Here is a 23,183-nt window from a genome sequence, read left to right as displayed (position 1 = left end):
TTGTGCGCGAGACGAGAAAAATAAAGCAGAAAAAAATATTTTAAGCAAAGTATAAGGTCTGATAGATACCATGGGGAGGATAATTATTTAAGGAATTAAAAGATACTTAATGTAGCCGTAGAGATTAGTAATTTTAGTAATAATATGTAATATATGAACTCATCTAAAGGATTTGTTAGGTATTAAAGCTAAACAAATAGTAGATGGTAAAAATAAATGATATATGTATGAGCATATTTTATAGAGGACAGTACAAATATTACACTATATTCATACAAACTTATTTTTAAATTTAATGAAATATATGCAAGAGATAAAAATTATAATAGAACAGCATAGATTATGGCATAGAGGACATGCACTAAATTTGTCTAATAAAATAAAGAGAAATCTTTATATGTATATATGTTATCAATATGTATAGATGAAACAAAGAATTAAAAAATAATATAAATTGCAAGCAAAACTGATTTTTATACAAAAAGAATTCAAATAAATACAAGATTATATGCAAATGCCTTTTTTTTATATATAAAATAAATTGAATTAAAATAAAATCGCTGATAATATTAATATATACATATTTTAATTAAAAATAGTATAGTTAAAAAAGCAATATAATTGTAGTTTTATTATCAAAAGCAATTTCGTTATAAAAGAAGATAATCCATACATCCAACAATCCATCACATTGATTGAAGCTTAAATCTAGAATAAATGCATTTCATTTAAAAAGAAAAGTGCAGATTATCCAAGCAAGCTCACTTTTATTGCTAAAAACTAATTCAAACATCAAAAGCGAATAATTAAATTTATCTTGGTAAATATATGTTGAGCAATATATGTTGCTTTGAAAGGCTTCTAAATTGCTGCTCTCGCATCGAAAGAGTATTTAAGCTTCGTTGAGTCAGAGATTTAGCCTTTCTCTCTCGATTGTGCATATCGATTTATACAGCTACTAGGTAATCTCTCTGTGTGTGTGTGTGTGAGAGAGTAAATTTGAGGGTATGGGCGGTTGGGTTAAATGCATAATTGGCGATTAGACGATTGGCCCTAATATGCCACACGCTGCAATGGCCAACAACAAAAGCGCATCAGCAGCAGCAGCAGCGCCAGCAGCAGCGCCGGCAGAGGCAGCAACATCATGCGAATTCGATTGTCTCTGGCTGTGTGTGGAGCCGAGTCTTTTCTGCTGCCGCTGCTACAACATTTATTTTAGTTCTATTTTCCTTTAGTTTTTTGTTGCTGCGAGTTAATTGGGTCACGCCCCTCGCTGCCCATGGGTACCTACCTTGTCGAGCTGTAAAAGTAATGACAACGCCGTGTGCTTTCATTCATATATATATGTAGATATATATATTGTTTATATATATATATTTCCTTTGCTTTTGTTCTTCATTCAGTTGCATTCAATGCTTGCCTTTTGTTAAGCGAACTCTGCGCCCTGTCATACATGTTAAGTAGATACATCTATATACTATATTTATATTTATATTAATATTTATATTTATATTTATAGATATATGTATATGTAGTTATATATAGGTTTACTATATCATACAATACATAGGTATTACTTAAGTGCTAAGGCTATTCTGCGTGTTCGTCGTTTCGCTCATTCAAGTTCAACGTTTAGTTTCTGCCCCTCGCTTACTAGATGCAAAGAAAAAAGTCTTTGGTTTACCTTAAAGATATTATTTTTGTTTTTCTTCTGCTTCTGCTTCTTCTTCTTCTTCTTGTTCTTTTATTTATTTTTTGCTTTTCAATTGAATGTTTCTTTTTTATTTATTATTTTTCTGTTTTTCTCTATTTTGTCTTTGTTTTTATTTTGCTGCTTGAATGCTTTTAGGGCTTACGACCTACAGATATAGATATATTTTTTGGAGTGTGTAGGTGTGTGTGTGTGTACTTGGAGCACTTTTTGTCTGTCTGTGTGTGTGGGCATTTACATATGTATTATTTACGTATGAATTGATGAATATGTCGAGTTTCATTTGATATTCCTTAACTTTTTACATATTTTAACTAACTTCTGCAAATACGAATTTTACCTAAGTTTAATGCCAAAGCGCAGTCGGATTCACAGTTAATCTTTTTCTTTTTTGCATTTTCATTTTTTTTTTTTTAATGGGGTTTCAGGAGTGGAAAATATACATAATGTGCGGGTAGCGTTAACTCGACTCAACTCGCTTTCACACTATTTCTATTAATATGCAAAAAGTGAAAAGTGGGTCAGCATCTCGCTTTAGCCTTGCTCAAATTCGATTGCCGTCAGAATGTCAATTAAAAGTTTAAGTTCAACTGAGTATCTCAGCCGGTGTGGATGACATTGGGCTTGAATTAAATGCGAATATAGTTTCATAATAAATCCGGTGGCTTGCACAACATTAACAAATTAAATGCCGAGATACGCCTGATAAAAGCTAGCTGTCAAGTGTGAATATTAAATTCACAACCTGTCAAGTCTAGCCGTCAGGCCTCAATGTGGAGGTATATATATCCTCCAATGGATATGCTTGCTAGCTTCAGGGTTTGTAACAGGTGTGATGGAAATGCTTTTAAGAGTAAGTGCTAAATATACCACAGGACAAATCATAATAGGACGGGTTCCGTTAGCAGCAAGTTAAGAATGTCGAATTATCAATTTAATGTAAAATCTAGCTGTCAATCTTATAAAAAAAAAATACAAAATAAAATAAATATAATAAGTTAATTTTCATTTAGTTGTCAAATTCCTTTATAAGATTTGAAATTTACTTTTCATATCCTGCAATCTTTGACATTTCACACATGTTAAGTCTAGACTTCTAATCACTGTCTAATTTACAAGTTGGCTGAATATTTTATAAATTCCAGCCGGCAAATCTGATATAATATAAAGTGAATTAAAGTCAGCTGTCAATTTTCTAGCATCTAGCTGTCAAATGTGATGTTATATAAATGTTAGTTTTAGATTTTGTGATCAGGAATTGTTTAAGCTGTCTTATCCACCTTGAACAGTGTTAAATCAAGCTGTCAAATAAAATGTCAAGAGCTGATTATATGAAACTATCAAGCCGCCGTCTGGCATTATAACTGTCAAATAAAGTGTTGCTCTGTGAAACTTAACTGTTGAATGTGATTGTTAGTTGGAGAGTCGAGTTAACGCCACCTTGGTATGTACATAATTCTTTTACGTATTACCTACAAAGTCTATGCGTGCTGATCATCATCATTATATGTTTTATATGAATTTTCTCTCATTTTTATTGTTGCCCGCTCTTCATATATCTAACGCTCTGGCCACGCCCACAAATCATGCGAATGCTTACAATATTTTCAATATTTTGCCTATATATACAGAAGTCACACAGATATTAAGAATTCATTTCGGTTTTATTCAATTTTGCTATCCTCATTTTATTTTTTCTTTTTGTTTTAATTTTTTGCTGCAGTTCGTCGCTCTCTTTATCTTTGTCAACTTTAACTGACAGTTAAGGATTTCTGTTGAGCCGAATAAGAGTTTCATATATGTTCATTACGTAACTGCCTACAACTTACGATTCTTTTACAGAAGGGAGGAGGGGGTGGGGGACGAGAAGTTCTCTTCAGTTTTTGGTTGGCTTTTCGGGAAACAACATTTGAAACTCTCACACACGCACACACTAACTCAGAGAGAAATAGAGATAGAGAGTGGGGGTGAGACAGAGAGAGTTACAGTTACAGTTACTGAATTACAGTTACAGTTAGTTTACAGTTATAAATTTTAATTACATTTACATGGGCATAGACGTTTCCTAAGTACTCTGTCTCTGTGTGTGTGTGTGTGTAATCTCTCTCATTTACTTTTTTTTTGACATTTACATTGACATTGACTTTTACCTTTACTTTGACTTTTACTTTTACTTTGACATTGATTTTAACTTTACTTTTATTGCAGTTAGTTTTAGTATCTTATTTTTCGTAATGCGGGGACTTGCGAGAGTTGAGACGTTGGTATTTACAGTTTCTTAGGGTTCGCTAGTTAGTCGTAGGTGTTCATACATATCTATATCTATATTTAGCTCTATAGGTATATGATATATATATTAATTAGTTTAGTTTTCAGTTTTTCTTTTCTTTGCGCTTTATAACTAGAAGTATACTGTATTATTTTTCAGAGATTTTTTTTTTGCAGTTTCTGTTTCGGTTTCTTTTTCGGTTTTGCTTTCGCAATTTTCTTTGTTTATTATCTTCATTCGCCATATCTTTTAGTTAGACACTATCACAAACAGTTCGCTTGCACAAATTCACGCCACGAGAATTCGCCCGATTCTCTCGCTAGTCGATGAGCCACATGGATGTATATAAAATATGTGTGTGTGTGAGTGTGTGTGTGTAGGGGGTGTGCTATAGTTAGTGTTTACTGTATGCACTCAGTTTAAGTTTAGTCAGTTCTGCGGGGTTTCCAGTGTCTGTATGACTGTGGAGTCGAGGCGCTTAGACGTCGGTGCCGCAACCCTCTTGGTAGCCCTCGTCCGGGGAGTTGCGGCTGCTGCTGATCAGCGCCCGCTTCAGCGCTGTGACGGGCGGCAGCACGGGCACGCCCCCTTTCTGCCAGACCCGTATCGTCTTGGCATTCACGGGCTGTCCATTGGGCAGTATTGAGCAGGAACTGGAGCTTGCTGGAGCCGGGGCAGCCATGGCCTGGGCGGGCGTGGGCGATGACCTGGCCGAGCCGCTGCTGCTGCCGCCTCCATCGTGTAGGCGTGGCAGGGTGCGACTGCTGAAGTGCGGACTGCCGCTGCTGTGCTGGAGCTGCTGTTGCAGCTGCAGCTGCTGCAGTGGATGCATCTGCAGCTGATGATTGTGCTGATGCTCGGCGCCCGGCACCAGGGGCAGCCCATAGTCGTTGGGGTAGCCGGAGGAGCCGCTCGACAAATTCGTTGTGGCCGTCGAGGTGGTCGAGGCGCCGGTTCCTGCTGCTGCACTGCATCCGCCACTCTGCTGCAGCGTCGCATTGCAGTGGGAGCGCGGGAACGTCTTGCTGAAGTAGTCGCTGGCCGCGCTCCGCTCGTGCAGATCGTACAGCTGGCTGGAGTCGATGATGGGCGTCTTGTCCGTGTAGCGCTTCATGAACAGATCATCCGCCGAGCTGGCCCCAGCTGCTGCTACCGCCGCATGCTCCCACAGCCCAGACGGATACAGCGAGTCGCAGCCATTGGCCCGACTGTATTCCCCACTGCCGCCGCCGCCGCCGCCTCCGCTCGTCAGCTCCATGGCGGGCAGCTTGAGGTCGCAGAACTCGTCGCTGCCAAAGCGTTTCGTATCATTGATTAGATCCGGATTGTTGCCATGCCCGGTGGAGCCGCTGGGCGAGATGAAGCAGGAGGCGGTGGAGAGCACGCTGCCCGCATTGTCGTAGCCCTGCGTCGAGTAGGGCAGGTCGGTGAGTCGCGGCGGCTTCTGGACAGGATTTGCATTGCGCTGCTCGTGCGGCGATCCACTGGCACGCCTACAGCCAGCTCCGCCCACCCCTCCGCCCGTTGACGCCGCGCTGCTGCTGTTGCCCTTGCGCTCCAGCGTGCCCGGGGCCACGCCCGCTAATCCGCCATCGATGCAATTAGCCACAGCCCCGTTAGCGATGACAACGCCGCCGATGCTGCCATTGCCCGTTGCCGGCTGCGTCTTGTTGGTGATGGAGTTCTGGTGATTCACCGACGTGATGACCTCCATGTGGTTGGGCGTCTTGCTGTCCACATACGGCTGCCGCTTCACCCGCAGCAGCAGGCACATGATGGCCGCCAGCGCGAACACAATCAGCGCCACGAGGGCGGCACTGAGGCCCACAATTTGGCCACTGCCCAGGGAGGCCATGCCCGCGGCTCGCATGCTGACATGAAGCGTGAAGTTGGCCTCGGCGCTCCCGGCGCGATTCTCGGCCACGCAGTAGAACTCACTGGAGTCGGTTTCCTGGGCGTTGGTCAACACCAGGCGCGAGCGCTTCTCGAAGCCGCCCTCCAGCTGCTCGAACATGTGGACACGCTGATAGGCGCTGAAGGCGCTATTGTTGGCCAGCTGCCGGCCATTCCAATACCAGTGGATGCTGGCCGCGGGCACGGCGCGTGCGCGGCACGTGATGGAGGCGTTCTCGCCCATGGCCGTCTCCACGTAGTGGGAGATGGGCAGCATTTCGGGGCGGCAGGCAAAGTCGTCCACATGCAGCTCGGCAAAGCTGCGGTCGATGATCCGCTCGGGTCCGCCCGCGCACACCGGCGCCACCGGATACGGTATGTTGCGCTGCATCAGCCACAACTTGGCGTCTCGCAGCCGGCAGTCGCACAGCCAGGGATTGTCGTGCAGCTCGATGCCGTGCAGCCGGCTCAGCGTCTCGATGGTCTTGGGCAGCAGCTCGCTCAGCTTGTTCCCGTTCAGGCGCAGCAGCGTGAGCCCCTGCAGCCCGCTGAAGGCCTGTGCCGATATCGTCTGGATGTCGCAGTGCGAGAGATCCAGCTTGTGGAGCGAGGGCGTGCTGCCGAAGGCCTGCGCCTCGATCTTGTGTATGTGATTGGAGGCGAGCGTCAGGTCGCGCAGCGAGGAGATGTGGCTCAGGGCCAGGCTGGGCACCGTCACCAGCAGATTGTGCGACAAGTCGAGCTCCACCAGATTGGTCAGCCCCTTGAAGGTCTCGCGCTCGATCTCGCCGATCTTGCAGTGGCGCAGATAGAGCTTCTGCAGATTGAGCAGATTGGAGCGCACGAACTGCTCGTTGGATAGCGTCTGCAGCTTGTTGCCGGACATGTCCAGCACCTGGGTGCTGGGATCAATGTGATCGGGTATCTGGATGAGCTGCCTGTCGATGCACTCCACCGTCTGCTTGCCGCCCTTCCACTTGCAGGCGCACACCGTCTGGCAGCTGCTCAGGTGCTGCACCGGATTGTCCAACTCGCTGGCCGGATACGGATAGGGGGCCAACGAGGGCGCCACATAGCCATCGTCTGTCATGGGCTGGCTGTCCGCTATGGAGTATACTTCGTTCTGTTGCTGTGACGATTTGTAGCTGGAACTGGAACCGGAACTGGGCCCCGAACTGGAACTGGAGCTGCCTCCATTTGCGTAGAGTTTGCCGGAACTATAGCGATTCGCCAGCAGAGATCGGGGCAGTTGCAGCAGAAATAGCTGCAGCAGCAACAGCTGCCTCCAGTGCAGCTCCATGGTTCTCTAGGATATGCTGAATGAGTGTGTTTGTGTGTGGATATGTGGTGTGTTGGTGTGGGTGATATGATGGTATCCTCTAGGCCATGCCACACTGGCTTTCCTCTGATATGCTAACCTCCCGATTCTCCTCCTCCTGCTCCTCCCTCAGCTTTTCGTGCTCCTTCTGTTGCTCTATTTTTTGTTTTTTGTTTTTAATTATGATAATAGTGCAAACTTCCGTGCGGATTCAGCTCGAATGAATTTATTATATATTGGTCAAGCGGAAAATTGATTAATTGCCGAGTTTCCCTCGTTGTTGTTGCTGCTGTTGTTCCTTTTGCTTTTTATTTTCATGTTTTGGCGTAATTAGCGGCGCCTGGCGCAACGTTATTTATAGAAGCGACGCCGCTCGCTAGGACCAGATGATAATCGTTTTTTATATACTTTTCTTGTATTTTCTTTTGTTGTTGTTTCTATTTGTTTTTTTTTTTTTTTCGTTATTTTGCCAGAGCTTGGGACCAAAAAAATAAAAGCGAAATTTTTACTTTTACGCAACACTGTCCGGCCACAATTTCCTTTGTGTTCACTTGTTGGGGTTGTTATATGTGTGTGTGAATTTCCTCTTTTTTTTACCGTTATGTTATTTCATTATTTCTTTTTTGCTTTGTTGCTTTTTTGGTTAGCGATTTTTGCCACGCAAAGCTTTAATTTTCATCGCGTTTTCGTTTTCGTTTTCGTTACGTTTCGGCCTCGTGGCCTGCAATCAGAGCAGCGTTAGAAGAACGACAGGAATTGTGGAACGAGCTGGACTCGAGCCCTGCGTTCAACACAAGCACACACAACAACACATAGCCGCACAGCAAGAGGACCACACACACACGCACACACGGTCGCGGCACGAGTCACGAGCAGTACACGAAGCTGATTGAAGATTGCGTGTGTGTGGGTGAATGTGTGTGTGTGTGTGTGTGTGTGCGTGTGCGAGGTGCGCGTGATGAGTTTTATTCAGCTGCTCATTGATTTTCATAGGCAACTGTTACATTTTGCTGCCCACTCACATTGCACTTGCTAATGATCATTGCCAACTATATTATGGCATTCAATTCAAATTTCATTTGGGTTCACACTTGTAACGATTTCGAAGCGAACGAAGTTGCTCTGACGGCTCTAAGCGACGGCAACGCGCGCTACATATGACGGACTGAAAACCCAACCGCTCGGCAGCAATCATCGACTTGAACTGAGCGCCGAACTGCTGCACTGCACTGGCAAAAGCGAAAGCCCAAAGCCAAAGCCATCGAGCGACACAAAGAACACAAGTAACAAAAACAACACTCGTTTCCTCGGCATCGTTGTGTGCCACTCGTGTTCGGCCCGCCGCTTCGTGTGTACGGTTGACTTTGCCTTGCTTGGCTCTCGTGCTTGTTCGTTGTTTTTGAACGAAGGGGGTTGGTCATACGCTGAGGAGTGCTGCGTCGGGCAGTCGTGTGACCGCTCTCACACTCTCTACCTAGCTTTTGCCGCTAAGCGCTCAACCAATGTTGCTTTAACCGATTCGCAACGTGCGTGCTGGGCAACATGCGACTGACAGCATGTTGAGTGAGTGAGTTTAAATTGAGATAAGATAGTTCTTATAATGTGGATTCTTATTTAGATAACAAATTATTTATGATAATGCAAAAAGTAATAATGAGCAAAATAGCAGTCAAGTTAATTAGTATAATGCCTAAAAGCTGCAGTAAGCAATCAAATGCCAAATATGAATGTGTTCATTAGTTGATCCTCATCTCTATTGAATGCAATTAAGTTTGTTTTCTCACCGCTTCAGATGTTGGCTTCCCTAACGAACGAACTGAATGATCTGCCGGAATATACATACATACATACACACAAACATTCGAATACGAATGAATGCTTTGACCCGGCGCGACCTACTCAGCCGTGAAGCACAACAGAACCAAATAAAGTAAATAAACACGAGAAATGTTCTTGTCTGGAGGGGGGAACGTACAGGGCGGGGCACTTGAAGGGGCCTCTCTTTGGGCATTTCGAGTTTGTCTTTGAGACGTAATTTGTATTTTAGCCGAATGAGTCACATCCGTCGACTCAGTCGCGACTCGAGCAATGAATGAATCGATGCATTCATTGTGTGCAACGTGTGCAGAATTTCACAATTTGCTGAAATATGGGCGGGACTACGGGGTATACTCAAGATCAGCTTACTGAGCTGATATTGATGTATGCGTGTCTATAGTTACATATGTATATACAATGTATTTGTGTGTGTGTATGTGAGTGCACAATTCTATGTGGAATAATGATCGCCTTGGCTGCTTCTGCAGAACAAAGGAAAAGAATAATAAAAGCTGTTAGATTTCCAGCAACAGCAAGAGAAGAAGAGGTGAGAGAGAGAGAGCGAGAGAGAGAGATCGATGGGTGTGAGAGAGGGAGAGGCAGAGTTTCTTAGTCTAAACGAAGTGTGGATACTCTGAGAGAATTTCGACTTTGAGGTGTTCATGTACGTATGTATGTGTATGTATGATTGTATGTATATATGTATGTATACTTATATGCCAGGGTGGCTTTGTTATCATTCAACATTTCATAAATTAATAATTGATACAAATATCAAATATTATACTTACTTAATATACTTAATATACTTATACTTATAAGTAGTTCAATAAAATAAATAAAGTTTACTTCTATTGAAAAGCAATGCTTAAGTCTGTTAAATATGTTATATTTATAGCATGAAAAATAATCAATAATAAAAAAATGATTTAAAATAAAATAAATATGTAGTGTAATATCTCTATGCTGAGCAAACTTCAGATCTTGATTCAGAATATATGTATATATATATATAAATTTCAAGTCAACAACATCTGCTTAGCGTGCAACACATGGCATGATCACATTTTAATACCCTCTAAAAAAAAAGTACAACAAAAAGCAAAGAAACTAAAAAAAATATATATAAAATATATAAAAAAACAGCAAAAAGAAAAGATACATCTACGGCTACGGCTACGGCTACAGCTACAGCCACAGATACAGATACAGACTGTCTCGGCATTTAATGATGATGACAACAAGAGCTGAGACCCACACACTGCGATTGCGGACCCTGAGACACAGACCGAAACTGGAACCGAGATTAAGATGGAGATGAGATGGAGATGGAGCTGGGTCTGCGGAGAGGGCGGGCAATAGGGGGGCGACTGTGAGGCAGGTACTGCGGGACAGCCATGTGAGCGTTAAGCTAATTATCTGCAGGCGGCGTATAAGTTACTTCACCTGCGGGCCACTTTGTGGCAGGTAGTTGTTGTTGTTGTTGCAACAGCTGCTGCCGCTGCCGCTGCTGCTGCTGCTGCTGTTGCATTGTGTATGGGGCACATGATATCTCATGATGTTGCCCAGACAGGAAACGCGCTGTGTAGCTGACAGAGCGCGGTGCCCCCGCCCCAGCCGGTCCCGGATTCTCTCAGTTTATTGCATATGAATGAAATTTTCAGGTCGCATCTTGAAGATACAGATACTGTGACACTGACTGCGATTGCGAGTCGGCAGCGGCGTCAGCTTCACTTGCAGCATGAGAAGGTTTTTCTTTTTTGTCTGCCTTTGCAGCAAACGTGTTTGCTCAACAATAATCGTAAATAAAAGAAATAGAACGAACTTAACCAGCTACGCATTCTCTAGTTGCTGCTGAGCTAAAAGATACATCCAGCAGATACAAACATACGTACAGACAGACTGCTGCTGTAGCTGTAGATACTTGCGACAGATGTATCTCGCAGATACCTTTGGGAATGCATGTGCATCTATATAGGTATGCATAGATTTATTCCATATAGTAAATCATATATTTAGTTTAGGTATCCGTGTATCTAATCGCACATAGCTTTGGATACATGCCTTGTATATATTTATGTATTTTATCTTACTTCAGCATAATTATAAAAACATTTCACATCAGCATTTCTTTATCTTACTTCAATTCTGCACAGTTATAGACACATTCAACACTTTAGCTAGCTACAACTCTATAAATTGCATAGATACTTAAACATTCCATCAAAATATTTAGATGCATTAGCGTATCTCTTATAGGGTCTAACTCTAGCACTGCCAACATAAGTCACTTTGATTAAGGTCAGTTATGATTGCCGAAAAGTGAAATCTTCGCTGGCCGTGTTATTCTTCACAGTTACATTAGTGTTATGCTCCTCTTCCGCTTCTACCTCGTATCTTCTATCTTCTATCTTTGGCTTCCTCTGCTTCGGTATCGAGTCAGCCAAGCGTAGAGCCACGCTTTGTCTTTAGCACATTTTCTAAATGAGTTGCGTTTATTACTGTTTTTTTTTTCTTTATATATAAAACCAATTGAAATGTGCTGAAAATGAATGAAATTTTGTTTTGATTTGATTTTAAACTACTTTTGATGTTGATGTATGTATGTATGTTTATATATATACATATATAAATTATTTTTAGATGTTTAGCCTTGCAGCTCAAGCTTAAGCATTGCTGACTTTGTAGCAATTGCACAATAATCGAACAATTTATTTGTAAGAGCTGTGAAACAGCTGTGCGAGGGCAGTTCGAAATGTTTATTCGAATATAATTTAGATAAATTTTGCTAATATTTAAATGTTGAAATGTTACTTTTGGTATATATAGTGTTAAAAGTTATATGTAGCTGTTATACAAGCGTTATATATAAAAAAAATTTTATAAGTCGATTATAATTCAATAGTTGAAACATCATTATTATCCCAATTGTAGAGACTCTAAGTAGCGAAATAATTTAAGTTTCTCGTTCCCCCTTTGAACCTCATTTCCCCTATCACATCCGTCAAAGACATTCACCTTAGCGTATTTCGTGTTCGGTGCGCTGATCTCTCTCTCTCTCTTGTTTCTCATGTAACGAAATGCCTCATCAGCATTGGGGAATCGCTTAAATTCCATGTTAGGTATGATAATCATTTATTTCTGTTTTGTTTTATTCGTTGCTTTTCAAAAATGATAAATTCGCTTGGCTGAGCGAAAGTAGAACTCGATTGCTTGCAAATCGTTCCGCAGCGGAAGTTGGCTGAGAAATCGCTGTGAGTGCTTTATGATCGCTTTGCTTTGAATGTTGCTGTTTTTATTTATTTTTTTTCGTTTCTTTTCTTTTTGGTTTGCTGTCACAGGCGGCTTCTCATGCCACTTCTCTCTGTCTCCCACATGGCCACACATGTGGCAAGATGTTGATTTGGCTGCCACTGCTGCTGCAGAGTTTGTACTCTTGTACGATTTGTTGACTTTCACATTTAGCTACAATATTTCGCTCTCTGTACGCAACAATTAGCCGCAGTTAATTGGCCAAAGTGCTTTTATGCCACGCTTTCTGCACTCGCCGCTAATCTTGGCGATTTGAACAACTTCCGCAGCGGCAGCGGCAGCGCCACCAACTGTAAAACCTACGGTGCAACATCTCGTAATTAATGCAAAAACAAAAAAAAGTAAAGGAATGGAAAGCAGAAACGAACAAGAAGAAGCAGCATAAAATCATAGTCGCTGCATGAGGCAAAATAAATATTTGCCAACATCATTTTCAGATAGGCAAAAATCACCTGAAGCCCCTGGAGAACCGGAGGCTGGGGAGCAATTGAGCAGCGGGCAGGATGCTCAGCTGCTCCAACTGCCTTTGACCTTTGTGCTCGTAATGCTCCGCCTAATTGCCCTTAATTTATTTAACTTCAAGCTGTGCAGCCGCCGCCGCAGCCGCTGCCCCTGCCAATCCCCCTTCAACCTCCCGCAGGCCCATCCGATTCAAGCCCCGTCCAGTTCAGTGTCAAGGGTTCACTTTGGAGCCGCCGCTGCGTGTCCTTTGGGTCGGTCATTGGGTCGGACGTCTGCTCCTACACATACACATTCATTCAAACATATATATGTAAACGCTATCTCCCCCCGGATTTGTATGAAAGCGAAACACTGCAGCGACGCTCAGCGCCCAACTTGCGTGTGCTGGATGACAATTAGTGTTGACCAAACTGTGGCTTTGAATCACAATTGAATAGGCATTGAAATATGTGTGAATATTAACTGATATTTATCATCAGTTATTACCGATAGAGAATGTTGTTACAAATTACCTGCTATCACCTGTCAAATGAGCTCCGACTGAAGCATTGTTCGACTCGAGCGAGCATTCGACTGAGCTACTGAAAAAGGTATTTAAGTCATGGGGCGGGCAAAGGTAGCCACAATCGTAAATATATTCCACTTGGGTAATTGGCATTGAATGATATAAGGTTTCGGCCGAATGCACAAGACACCGAAATATACCCAAAAATACCGGAAAAATACTAAAAGTCAAGCCTCTGACTTTGGTAGTTCATATCTTGTGGACTTTTCATCCGACTTTCGAGCGGAATGCCTTGTTAGACGCGTATTTATGCGTAGAATCAATTTGCATTCAAAAATAGTCATGGAGTCATAAGGTTTCGGACGAATGCACAAGACACCGAAATATACCCAAAAATACCGAAAAAAATACTAAAAGTCAAGCCTCTGACTTTGGTAGTTCATATCTTGTGGACTTTTCATCCGATTTTCGAGCGGAATGCCTTGTTAGACGCGTATTTATGCGTAGAATCAATTTGCGTTCCAAAATAGTCATGGAGTCATAAGGTTTCGGACGAATGCACAAGACACCGAAATATACCCAAAAATACCGAAAAAATACTAAAAGTCAAGCCTCTGACTTTGGTAGTTCATATCTTGTGGACTTTTCATCCGTTTTTCGAGCTTAATGCCTTGTTAGACGCGTATTTATGCGTAGAATCAATTTGCATTCAAAAATAGTCATGGAGTCATAAGGTTTCGGACGAATGCACAAGACACCGAAATATACCCAAAAATACCGAAAAAATACTAAAAGTCAAGCCTCTGACTTTGGTGGCTCATATCTTGTGGACTTTTCATCCGATTTTCGAGCGGAATGCCTTGTTAGACGCGTATTTATGCGTAGAATCAATTTGCGTTCAAAAATAGTCATGGAGTCATAAGGTTTCGGACGAATGCACAAGACACCGAAATATACCCAAAAATACCGAAAAAATACTAAAAGTCAAGCCTCTGACTTTGGTAGTTCATATCTTGTGGACTTTTCATCCGATTTTCGAGCGGAATGCCTTGTTAGACGCGTATTTATGCGTAGAATCAATTTGCGTTCAAAAATAGTCATGGAGTTATAAGGTTAGTTATAAGGTTAGTATTAGTATTAGTATTAGTATTTATTTTTCTTTTTGCGAGCGAGCATTCGACTGAGCTACTGAAAAAGGTATTTAAGTCATGGGGCGGGCAAAGGTAGCCGGGGCCACAATCGAAAATATATTCCAGCTCGTCTTTGGCTCTGTGTCTGTGGGCTTGACGTTCGGGGCACTAAACGCTCTAATTATTTTCTAACTGTTGAGATTTAAATGTCTCTCAGCCGTTGCAGCAGTCAGTGGAAATAGCAGCAATGGCTGCAGAAGCAGAAGACGAGGTAAAAGTAGAATCAGAAGCAGAAAGCGCTTTATCTTCATTTGAGCATTAAGCCGCTTACTGCATTTGTTACTGTGTCTGGTTCTTGTTGTGGCTGTTGTTGCTGTTGCTATCGTTGTTGTTGTTGTTGTTGTTGTTGTCTGGTCTGTTGTCTGGTCTCTTAGCTGGCCTTTGTTTCGGTTCGCTCCGTTTGCATTAAAACTGATTTGGCAGCCGACGCCGCTGTCGCCGCTGCCGTTGTCGTGGCCCATGGCTTTTGCCTCCAGTTTTGGGGCAATTATTCAAAGCGTCTAAATTAGGTAATTGCCCTTTAAAGAATCATGCTAATTATTTATGTTTATGTATGTGTATCGCTGTGTTGCTGCCTCTGCTCCTGCTCCTGCTCCTGCTCCTGCTCCTACTGCTGCCTCTGTCTCTGCCTCTGCTTGTGCGTGCTGCGATTGTGTCCCGCATCCGATTTTCCTGCCCCGTCCACAATGCATTTCGGTTGCGTTGTCATCGTAATGCCCTTCTCTGTGCCCGGACGGCTCCACAGTTCTGCTGTTCCGTGCTCCGTGCTCCGTGCACTAGACGACGCTTGTTTGCGGCCTTGATTAATGAAGTCGTCCTGCGGCCGTCTACAGGACCAAAACACCAGCAACAATAACAGCACGGGTCAGCGGGCGTGCTTCAACTGAACAGTCGTCCTCCGCCCCCTGCCACACCACACCCACCTCGCCTCTGCTTGACTTTGGCTTGTTTTGTTTAGATTTATGTCAAATTGTCGGCCTTGCTGCGCGTCGCCAACGGAGCTGTGCTTTTAAGCTTTTCAATCAATTCGAGTTTAAGTGGTTTACAGTTTTCGGCCCGTGGGCGTCATACGCAAGTTGGCGAAATTAATTGTTTGTCTAATCAGTTGATTGCATGCGGCTCCAAAGAGGACAACGCCAGACAGACATCGACATCCACATCCACATCCACATCGACTCCCACGCGCTGTCTTTGATTTGAGGCGACCGCAGCCGACGCCAGCGGCGTCTGCAAAATGACCTCTGCATGCGAATGGCAGGAATGGAGACAAAGTTAATGGGTCAATAGGCTAAACAGTTCTAAGCTAATATGGCTCAAACATAATGCACAAATTAATTGACATTAGTTGTGATATGTGTCAACATGGTTAGCGAAAATATTGATGGCACTTCTCTGTGGGGTGGACGTACAGATAGGTCGAGTGTGGGCGTGGGAGAGTTGAGCTAGTGACTCTATGAATATTAATTTATAAATTAGCGTAGAAAAACATTAAAGTAAAGGCACATAAATATATACAGCTGCATCTCAGATAATAAATATATGTGTTAAATGTATAGTAGAATCCGGCTATAACGACTCTGTATAAATTATCAGAAAAATATATTAAGTCATATTCATAACTGAGTTATGCAATATGTTAGTCTGTTGAAAATTATTTATATAAATATATGTATAAGAATAATATCTATTAAATATTGGGTAAACTTACAAAAGCATATTCTTAACTGGCTGTTAGAGTCATCTACAATATCTGCACTACCTTCATTAGGACTTAGCTGAAAGAAATCCCTTGACATATAAATGAATATTCACATTGCAGCCCCGAAATTCCTTTTCAAATTCGAAATAAAAGGAATAAAATAGCTGAAAATAGTTGTGGACAATGCGATTGCACAGTGGAAATGTAACATGCGATTTTCTGGTTTTTAATTGATTCCATTTCAAGCGGAAGTCGCAGATCCCCAGACCAGGTGCCCAGTCGGGCCTTTAATTTCCTATGATTTATGCGTAACTTGCTTTCGGGCATCGTTTCGTTTCGTTTAAGTAACTTCCAATGTAGCCTGTCCGACAGTGGAGAGACAACGACGGTGACGGCGACGGCGACGGCGGCGGAGACGGCGACGGCGACATGGACATGTACACCTGTGTCGGGCACATCCTGTCCGAAATGCAGCTGAGAGCGAATACTTGGAGCAACAACACGAACAACACCAAACGAGACTCACACTCGACCAAAAGATACAGATACCAAAATTCAGGTTTAACTAGACTTTGGCTGGCCACAGAGCCGAGCAGGGCGCAGGGAGTGGGGGACTCGGGGCGGGCACTGGGAATAGGGTCTTGTCGCAGGGGAAACAGCTGAAACCTGCCCCGGCCAGCCCTGCATTTGCCCCTGGGCATGCCAAAAGTATTTAGAGGTCTCTCTGTGCCGGGGCTATTAAATGTCAATGGATTTCTGCATGAATGAGTTGTGCTACTCCTCAGGGCATGCGCCCCCCTCTCGCCCACCACTTGCCCATCGGCGGCCCAAAGCGTCCGTCTTGCTGGCGATTTCGTGTTCAGCTCTCTGGTTTTTACCTTTTGCCCATTTGAACATTTGATGTTTACGGGCGCACGTAGTTTCATTTAAATTTCAATTGCCAAAAATAAATCTCTCTCTCTGTCTCTCCTCTTTCTGTCTCTCTCTCACTCTCTCTGTCTATCTCTAACTTTTTTGGGTCGGAACAAGTGCCCCTGGGGCGTTGCCCTGCGCAATGCATAAGAATTTAATTTGCAACGCATTCAAACATAATTTCTTTTTTCTCGTTTTCTTCTTCTTGTTATTTATAGAATTTATTGATATATGTCCATGTGTGTGCCTAGCACTCAGGAATCGCCACAGCTCCTCGCCTCTTTCCACTCTCCACTCTCCACTCTCTGCTCTTCCTCTTCCTGTTAATTAAAATGTACAGCAGCAGTCGAGGACCCACGTCGCTGGCCATAATTTCTAGAGGACTCCCTCGACTCGATGGCTGGCTGGCAACTCATTATGTAATTCAGGCAGCGATGAGGCTTATCATAGTTGCTGCGGCCGGGGCGTTAAATCTTCAACTAAATATTAAACGTCGCCTCTCGCCCTCGTAAAAGGGGCCGGCGCTTCAGTTTTATGCCAGCTTCCCATTTTGTTGTTGATTTTTTTTTTTCTTGTGGGCTTTGACTTCAACACTTGTCTGGTAATAAACGCAGCTGCCGCCTAATCCGCGCACAGTTGGAAATATTTTTCATTAGCATTAAGAGGCAATAGGCTGGCAAAGTAGCTGCAACAAAAAAAAAAAAAAAAAAAAGAAAGGAAAGGAAAAACCCCTAACCCCAGAGCACAAAACTTGGCCATAAGCTTGCCACGTTTTCACGTGTCGGACTGCTAAATCTTTGCCCGATAACGTTCTCAGGCCACTCCACCCCATCCCAGCCCATTCCAGCCCTATCCAACCCGCTGCCAGCCTTGACTTCAGCTTCAATCTGCTCTAACTGCTAAACACATAAGTTCACCACGTGTAACTGAATGTGTGTGCGTGCGAGTGTGTGTGTGTGTGGTGGCCTTTATGGCTACGTGTTTAGCAAACGGAAGTGGCCACATAGCCACAGATACAGCGACAGCTACAGCTACAGCTACAGCTACAGCCATAGATACATATATAGTTAAGTATCTAAGTATCTATCTTATGGCTGTTTATGTATCCAAGACTCACCTATGAGGCGGTGCCCGCTTCTGTGATTTACACGCCGCAGTTTAACGCTTTAACGACTCACATTAGAAACAATTGCGGGAACTTTTAATTAAACTGCGCCACTCATTAGATGCGTGGTTCTACCTCTCTCTCTCGCTCCCTCTGCTCGCCTCTGCCCGTCTCCTGCTCGTTTGTTGCTTTAGCTGTTGTCGCTGCTGTTGGCAACCGAAGCCTTTCATAGAAGCAAGCCCAGTTGTCGCGACGTCTGTCTTTCAAATGTGAAGTAATTATGTATGATATTATTATTATTTTTATTTTAGCTTTTTTTTACTATTTTCTTTTACGCTCCAATTGGCCATTTCCGCTTTGGGCTAGGCTGGGCGAATCAACTCCAAATCCAAATCCAAATGCCACTCGAGCAGAACGCGAAGCCGACTTTAAATAATATCGGAAAACCAAATGGTGAAAGGCCACAATTCAATTGATGTAAGATTTATGAGTCTCACAGTTCTTTGGTCTTGTTAGTTCGAATTTATACAGAAAGCTTGAAGATATAATTCAGTTAGGTAATAGCTGAAAAGGGGCCGCAGGGAACAATGTGTGAATGCCTTGGTTATTTATAACCAGTTTAGCAGATGGCATGACATCCCATGTTCTATGTAGTACGAAGTAACAAAAACAAGAGCAAGAAGAAGAGGAGGAAGGGAAGGCAGACAACCCACAGCGCTGAAGGTTTTTCATTCCAACTCAATTCATGTGAAAGTCTCGGCTAGATGTGGGCCTCGACTGGCAGCCGAGTTACGGGCCTCTAACTGTCATATTTGTTAGTTTTGTACACAACACAAAGGTCAGATTTGGAAGAGGTCTTGCTGAAGTCGTGGTAGTAGTAGAGGAGTTAATTTATTTATTTATTTATTTTATATATTTATTTCATTTATTTTTTTACGATTCTTGAGCTCAAATTTATATATGAGTAAATTTTTTATGCTCCAGAGAAATTATTTTTCTTATTTTTTTCATTCTCTTCTTATATTTTCTATAAACCAAGTCAGCGTAGAATAGCTTTAAGTTATTACTTAATCTATTTAAGTAGAGATTAAATAATAATCTAAAGCTGTTCTAGGCTTCCCAACTCTAGCCCACCAACAAACAGCTAATCAGTCCACTTCAGTTTACTTCAACTCGCTATGAACGCTATCTAAGTACTCTCAAAATCCAACCCAACTCAACTCAACTCAATGATAAAGTCCAAGTTACCTGAGCTGTTGTTCCATATGCATTAGAAGCCACAAGTAGTGCCGCTTCTCGGGCAACATGACAAACATATTATGCCCATTTGTTTTGCAGTTGCAACAGTTGCAGCAGCTGCAAGAGCAACAACAACTGCTGACCGGCAACTGTGACAATCAACTGGGAAATAAACTCCGCTGGGCAGCCAACATCAGACCACACACACACAGACATTGTCACACACACACACACACACGAAACACTGCGCTTAAGCTGCCGCGATACTTTTGACTTCCTTTCACACACACACAGACAGGCACACACAGAGATAGTAAAAAAGAGAGAGAGAGTGACATAGGCTCCAAGTGGGAGCTGGCTGGGTGCATGCCACACGAAATTGCGGCTTTGCAGTGCAACAATGAGATACTTCAGAAAGAATTAGTTGCACTAAAAATTGCTAAAGTTGCACCGGACCCGTTTCGCTTCGCTTCGGCTTGTCGCCAAGGACTAGCAACAACAACAGCAACAACAACAGGCCAGGCTAGACTTTCACTGCTCTGCACTCCTGTTGCTGTTGCTGCTGCTGTTGTCTCTGTGTGCTGCGGCACCACGGGCGGTAGCTGCCAGGATGCAGGCGCTGGTAGCCAACATGGGACACTGGCTGAATGTTTTTAGCGGTTTTGCCGAACATGTTTATTGTTCAACAATCGAGTCTATTAGCTTGTTCATTAGCTCTGCAACGCCAAGCAAAAGGTAGCTTAGATAATTAGGTAGCCAGTAGCTACAAAAGAGTTTAGTTTTTGATTCAAAGTTTAAATTAATTAATCTGTACGAAGATTGAAAGTTCATGGAGAAAATGTAGGAATCAGAGTATAATAAATGATGTAATCAGAGTATAGGCAGGAGGCGTGGCAGACTTCACAAACTATCCATACATATATCTTTATATCTATATATTAATATTTTATGCCGGCATCTATCGGTCTATCATATAGTGGGATTGTCTGCCTGTCCGCTTATCCGCCCGTATGAACGCCGTTCATAATCGATCATTTGACATCGTTATCAGGCGTAATATGAATACTGTTAGAATGTGAAATCTTTCGTGTAAGAATACGAAAATCTTCGTTTCCGCAAATAAAAAAAGAAGGAATAAACCAAAATGTATCCTCCGACTAATTGGTTTAGTCTCGAAATAATCTCATAATGAAGCCCTCCCCACACTGCAAGTGCCTTGCGTCCGGATCGCAGTTAACAGAACTCGTGCTTATGCGTGCTGCGTGGATGCATGCGTATGTGTGCCTAAGAGAAACGTAGAATAAATGATATCAGCTTTCTGTTGGGTTCAGGGGGCTTAACAACGGATCTCCGAGTAGTCTTGGATAAGCCGAAGCAACATGAAATCATTTGACGAATATCCATATTTTGGTACACGTTGTATTATCCAAATGGAGTCTGAGGTAATTGGCAGTGGATATATATGTGGGAATATACAGATATTCATAATCGTGTGCCGATTGTAGAAATTGATAGGTTACTATCTAGATGAAGCTATTTGCTACTATTCTGCACTGATTTTCTGCAGAACAAATTTGTTAATTATAAGATAGCTTGCATACATTGGAGGCATTACATGGACTGTCGTCGAACTTAGAGCCTCCGGATTGTATAAATATGACTAACCTGTACAATAATTGAATTGGCCAATTGTCTAAGGATGCTTTCTAGTAAGCAATATTGAGGGCTATACGAGAACTGGAACATGAAATTTGTTGCTTAATGTATGCTGTGTGTGCGCATCTCCCCTTTACTCTATATATGCTCTGCTCAAGCTGCAGGGTATCAGCTAGTCGAGCACTCCCAACTGGAGCTTTGTAGTTTTTTTTTTTGTTTTTTTTGCTTTTTGTTCTGGCTGAGTCAGAGCATGAGCTGGTATTAGAATAAAGGCGACGTTTTTACGCTTCTGCTTGTTGTTCTTGTGATTGCTCTTGTGGCAGCTTCAAGTTGCTGTTGTTGTTGTTGTTGTTGTTGCTGGCGCTTTACATAGTCGTTTGGGCCGGACAAAAGCTGCAGACACTCTTGCCGCAGCTCTTGTGGCCGTACTTTTTTGAAGGCCAACGGCGTTTTTAATTCAGCTTTGGCTCCAGCTTCGTTGGCGCTGCATTTTCATTTTCCTCTTTCGCTGCTGGCTGCTATTTTGTTGTTATATATCTATTTCTTTTTCTGTTTTTTTGTTCGAGTTTTCCGTTGTTATCTAACATGTTTAATTCAAGGCGCGTCTGGTGGAATTAAAGAGTCCACAGGTCAACCATAACGAGCCACTCGTACCGTTGATAAATTGTCATGCTCCTGCTACCAACTACATAGGTAGGCGTCTCAGCCCGGCTCTCTCGGCTGTCTCGCAATGCATGGCAAATTTAGCGTAAAATTTTTGTCACAGCGCATGGAAGCGGCACGGAGGCCGTCAATGACTGTGATTACACCTGGCCGTTGTAGCTGAACACAAAGTTCCTAGCCTGTTTCAATTGGGGCCGTACCCGAGTCGATGCTTTCTTTCTTCATCTCCACTGCTTGCGCCCCTCCCACTGTCAACTATTCGCTCTGTTTCGCTTGGTCGACCCTTCAGTTACATAAAGGTCCATCTCTCTCTTTCTCTCACTCCGTTGTCTCTGATTGCTGTAAGTGATACAACATAATTATGAGCGAAACAAAGGCTTTAATTTATGTCAAAGCAAACAAATAAAGTTACGTCTTTGGCAACGGGGCGAAAGGGTCTGCCAATTGGGCATCAAAATCTGGACCCCAGAAAGTCACTCAAATCGCCGACAATGACGGAGCAAATTTTAAAATCTATGCTTATGTAACCCAAAATCTTTATACATAAATCTCTGCATTTACTATGTGCTATACACAAGCATGTGTGTATAAAGAAGGGGCTGTTCGTGCGTGCCTCTGTGTGTGTGTGTGTGTGTGTGTGTGTGTTGACACACACAATCAAGCAATCAAAATCTAAAAACTTTATCCCCATTTATTTACGTGTGAGACCAAACAGTAAACGTCATAGAATCCCAGACATATGCAGCACATGTATAACTACAATATATAGTTTCATATACGCACACGCGCGCACATATGTGGGCAATAGTGTGTTCATGCGTGTGCGTGTGTGTGTGTGGGAGTACCCTGAAGGCATAATCAAACACAGAAGCGCACACTAATGCAGTTAACAAACTTGCGGAAATACAACGCACACACACACACATACGCAGATTCACCCTAACACATACACACACACATACATATACATATATATATATATTGAAATATGCGTGAAGGAGTCTTAAGTGCTGTTCACTCTCTTTCTCCCACTCACACATAGACACAATGATGATGATGTATTGTGTGAGATGTGAATGTGATTAAATTTCCATAGCAGCTCGTCTTTCATGCCAATTTTCCATTAGTGTTTGCCTCTGCTCAGGCAGCTCCAGTTCGCTTTGCCCTTGCCAGGATGCACGCCCAAAAACTCACACCCACTTAAAAGCACATCAACTAAAACACACACTCACACACACACACATGCTCATCAGCATTTCTGTGTGTGATGTTTGCTGTAAGCTTCTCGCGTCAAAAGCGATGATGAATAGTTTGTTTGATGTTACTTTGACCGTCCTTACGATCAGCAAAAATAACTCTCAGCGAACGGGTGTCTGTGTGTCTGTGTGTGTGTGTGTGTGTGTGCAACCTGAGTGAGGCGATTAGCGTTTA

The 23,183-nt window shown here is 42.9% G+C and overlaps 2 protein-coding genes across 3 annotated transcripts in view; both read right to left on the bottom strand.

The window, feature by feature from the left end:
• Nucleotides 1-23,183, bottom strand: part of LOC108658547 (uncharacterized) — an 81,752-nt gene that overhangs the window by 28,400 nt on the left and 30,169 nt on the right. The gene's annotated exons all lie outside the window — the stretch shown is intronic.
• Nucleotides 3,920-8,451, bottom strand: kek1 (leucine-rich repeat, immunoglobulin-like domain-containing kekkon 1 protein). Its single transcript, XM_030388353.2, has one exon. It carries the CDS (start codon nucleotides 7,171-7,173, stop codon nucleotides 4,459-4,461), a length of 2,715 nt encoding a protein of 904 aa, XP_030244213.1. The 5' UTR covers nucleotides 7,174-8,451; the 3' UTR covers nucleotides 3,920-4,458.

This window comes from Drosophila navojoa, chromosome 3, assembly GCF_054131105.1.
Source record: "Drosophila navojoa isolate 15081-1374.11 chromosome 3, UAZ_NAV_1.0, whole genome shotgun sequence".
NCBI lineage: Eukaryota > Metazoa > Arthropoda > Insecta > Diptera > Drosophilidae > Drosophila > Drosophila navojoa.
The sequence above is the reverse complement of the archived record's forward strand: the minus strand, read 5'-3'. Positions and strand labels throughout refer to the sequence as shown.